The sequence below is a fragment of the Myzus persicae genome, unplaced genomic scaffold (assembly GCF_001856785.1).
Source record: "Myzus persicae strain clone G006 unplaced genomic scaffold, MPER_G0061.0, whole genome shotgun sequence".
Classification (NCBI taxonomy): Eukaryota; Metazoa; Arthropoda; class Insecta; order Hemiptera; family Aphididae; genus Myzus; species Myzus persicae.
In genome coordinates this window covers 1-2,413 of record NW_019102574.1, presented here as the reverse complement: position 1 = coordinate 2,413, position 2,413 = coordinate 1, and the positions used below count along the sequence as shown (strand labels likewise).

At 31.9% G+C, this 2,413-nt stretch overlaps 2 protein-coding genes across 2 annotated transcripts; both read right to left on the bottom strand.

Annotated features, from left to right (window-relative positions):
* Window positions 1-39: 39 nt before the first annotated feature.
* LOC111032596 lies at window positions 40-841 on the bottom strand (the record flags this gene model as incomplete). The annotated part of the gene is made up of 2 exons (XM_022312979.1): window positions 287-841; window positions 40-208 (listed from the first exon to the last, which is right to left on the bottom strand). Coding segments are annotated over exons 1-2 (724 nt in total), but the record flags the coding sequence as incomplete, so codon positions are not given.
* A 719-nt stretch (window positions 842-1,560) lies between these two features.
* LOC111032595 (piggyBac transposable element-derived protein 4-like) lies at window positions 1,561-2,392 on the bottom strand. Its single transcript, XM_022312977.1, has one exon. It carries the CDS (start codon window positions 2,390-2,392, stop codon window positions 1,568-1,570), a length of 825 nt encoding a protein of 274 aa, XP_022168669.1. The 3' UTR covers window positions 1,561-1,567.
* Between the last annotated feature and the right edge of the window lie 21 nt (window positions 2,393-2,413).

Sequence of the window (2,413 nt, the reverse complement as noted above, 5' to 3'; positions counted from 1 at the left end):
GTACAGATGATAAGGAATATATCGAAATAACAAACTCACAGTTACTTATCGAGCATAAAAGTGTTTTTGCTTTAGAAGATGATGACAGATCTTCCCAGTTAGTTATCTCTGTTAAAGCATCAATAATTTTTGGTAGTGAATTTTTAAATTGCATAACACTATCATGCCGCTCTACCCAGCGTGTTTCACATAAACTTACAACATTATTCTTTAATTACTTTTTCAAAATAAAATTACGTTTTGCTGAACTATTAAAAAATGTTATTATTTGTTGCATGATACCCACACTATTTCTAATGGCTTGTACTGTTGATGATTTTGAAATAGATAAGTTTAGTGCATGATTATGGCAAGGACTGTATACTGAATTTTTAGCTGATTTTTGAACATGTTGAACGGCTCCTTTTATAGTTGAAGTCATTGTTGTACATCCATCAGTTGAAATACCAATACAATTATTGACGTCTAACTTTAAATCATGTAAAATATTGAGAACTGTTGTTCCTAGTAATTCTCCACTTAATTTAGGTTCAATTTGTTGTTTTGATATATTTTCTAAGTCCTGGTCTTCATCATCTTCATGTTCATCTCCATATATATTTTTATGACAGTTAACAAAAGAAATAAAACGTTCAAAAACTTTTCCAGATTTTAAGTAACGCACACTAAAATTCATTTGGGAAATTACTGAAACATCAGTCGTTTCATCAAAAATGATGCTGTAATATTTTGCTTCTTTAATTTCATTTGTTATAAAAGTAGTTATTTCTTTTCCAATGCACTGAATTAAGTTGTTTTGTATTGTATAACTTATATATGTAGCATTTTTAGAAGTAGACATAAGATGATGTTCAAGATTTGTATCGCCAGCATCTATTCTGAATTTGAGGAGTTCCCTAAAATTTCCTTGGTTAGTAATTGACTCGGTGTATGAACTAAAATCTGAAGATATAATTTTGGATAAAAGTTGCCCATCATCCCTGTGGCCCTTAAGTGCAATATTTTGACGTCCTAGGAACAATATTGACTTAATTATAGGTACTAAACGTTCACGATTTTCTTTAACCCTCGGCCGCCCGCGCCTGATTCCCAGACCCCGGCACCCGCGGACGGCACTCAGTGCCGACACCACGGAATTTGTTCTAAATTTGTTAATAACTCGCTTATTAATGGTTTTACAACAAAAACTTAAATACCTCGTGAATAACTATAAAAATCTTTTTGAATGTTGATTTTTAAACATTTGTTACTTCAAACAAGCACTGTGAAAAATCTCAAAACAAATACGTAGTGTAAATATCTGGTAATTATAAGTATAATATCTACTTTCAGAGACTCTTATCTACATTAAAATGGCTTATAGTGAATTTAATATGCACAAAGTTTGTAGTTTTTTCATTTTTTTATTATATTTTTATCATAATTTTGAGAAATGTGATTATAAAACATGAATATGATAGATAAACGTATTTATTGATAAAACTAAAAATTATACTTTTAAACTTTTAATAAATAAACTTTTATAACAGACTTTTTTACTAACTACAACTAAACCTTTTCTTAAATTTTAATTTTCCATACTTGATTCTGAACTTTCAGAATTTTGACATGAGTGGCACTTGATTATATTCGTGCAATGTTTTTTACAAACAAAACGAGTACAAAGGGAACATCTAACCGTAGTTTTGTTGTTTTTCCTTGTTCCACATGCATGACAAGCTCCAGATCTCGGTAGATTCTCTCCTTGAGTAACAGAGCAAACATCTTCATTTTTGTATTTAGCGAGAAAGTACTGTACATCTTTAGGAAGACCCTTCACTTTGGCCCTTTCTTTCAAATGTTCTTCTAAGAGATTCGTGGCGAGCCTTTGAAGAAACGGCAACCTTCGAAATTTGCGATAATCGTACATTGATATATTATTGGCAACGTATAAAATATGAGAATTTACCCCAGCCATATCCAAGAAACGGAAAAACAATGCAAGCGGCCATCTTCTAGTATTCCGAGCTGTTGAAGCTACCGAGCACTTTTGGTCAACTGTGTCTACTCCACTTTTTGTTTTATTGTAATCATGGATGATTTCAGGCTTTCCGGTTTCTTCGTTTATGTCACCAGGACCATCATGCATAGTAGATAATAAAATGACAGCTTTGTTTTTTTTAGGAACGTAAGACACCAAAGTACACTCATCTTGATATCCAAATAGTGATGATTTTACTTTACGTTTTGGATTTGGAAGAAATCCTGGTGGAATATCGGTTTTATTTTTTTTCAAAGTGGTGATGAGGGTTATACCCTTTTTGAGTAACTCTTGTGCCAAGGGATAACTACCATAATAATTATCGGTTGTCAAATTTCGTTTTGAGGTCTTTAGAGGTTCAATAAGTCGCATAACAATGTCAAATGGTTTGTT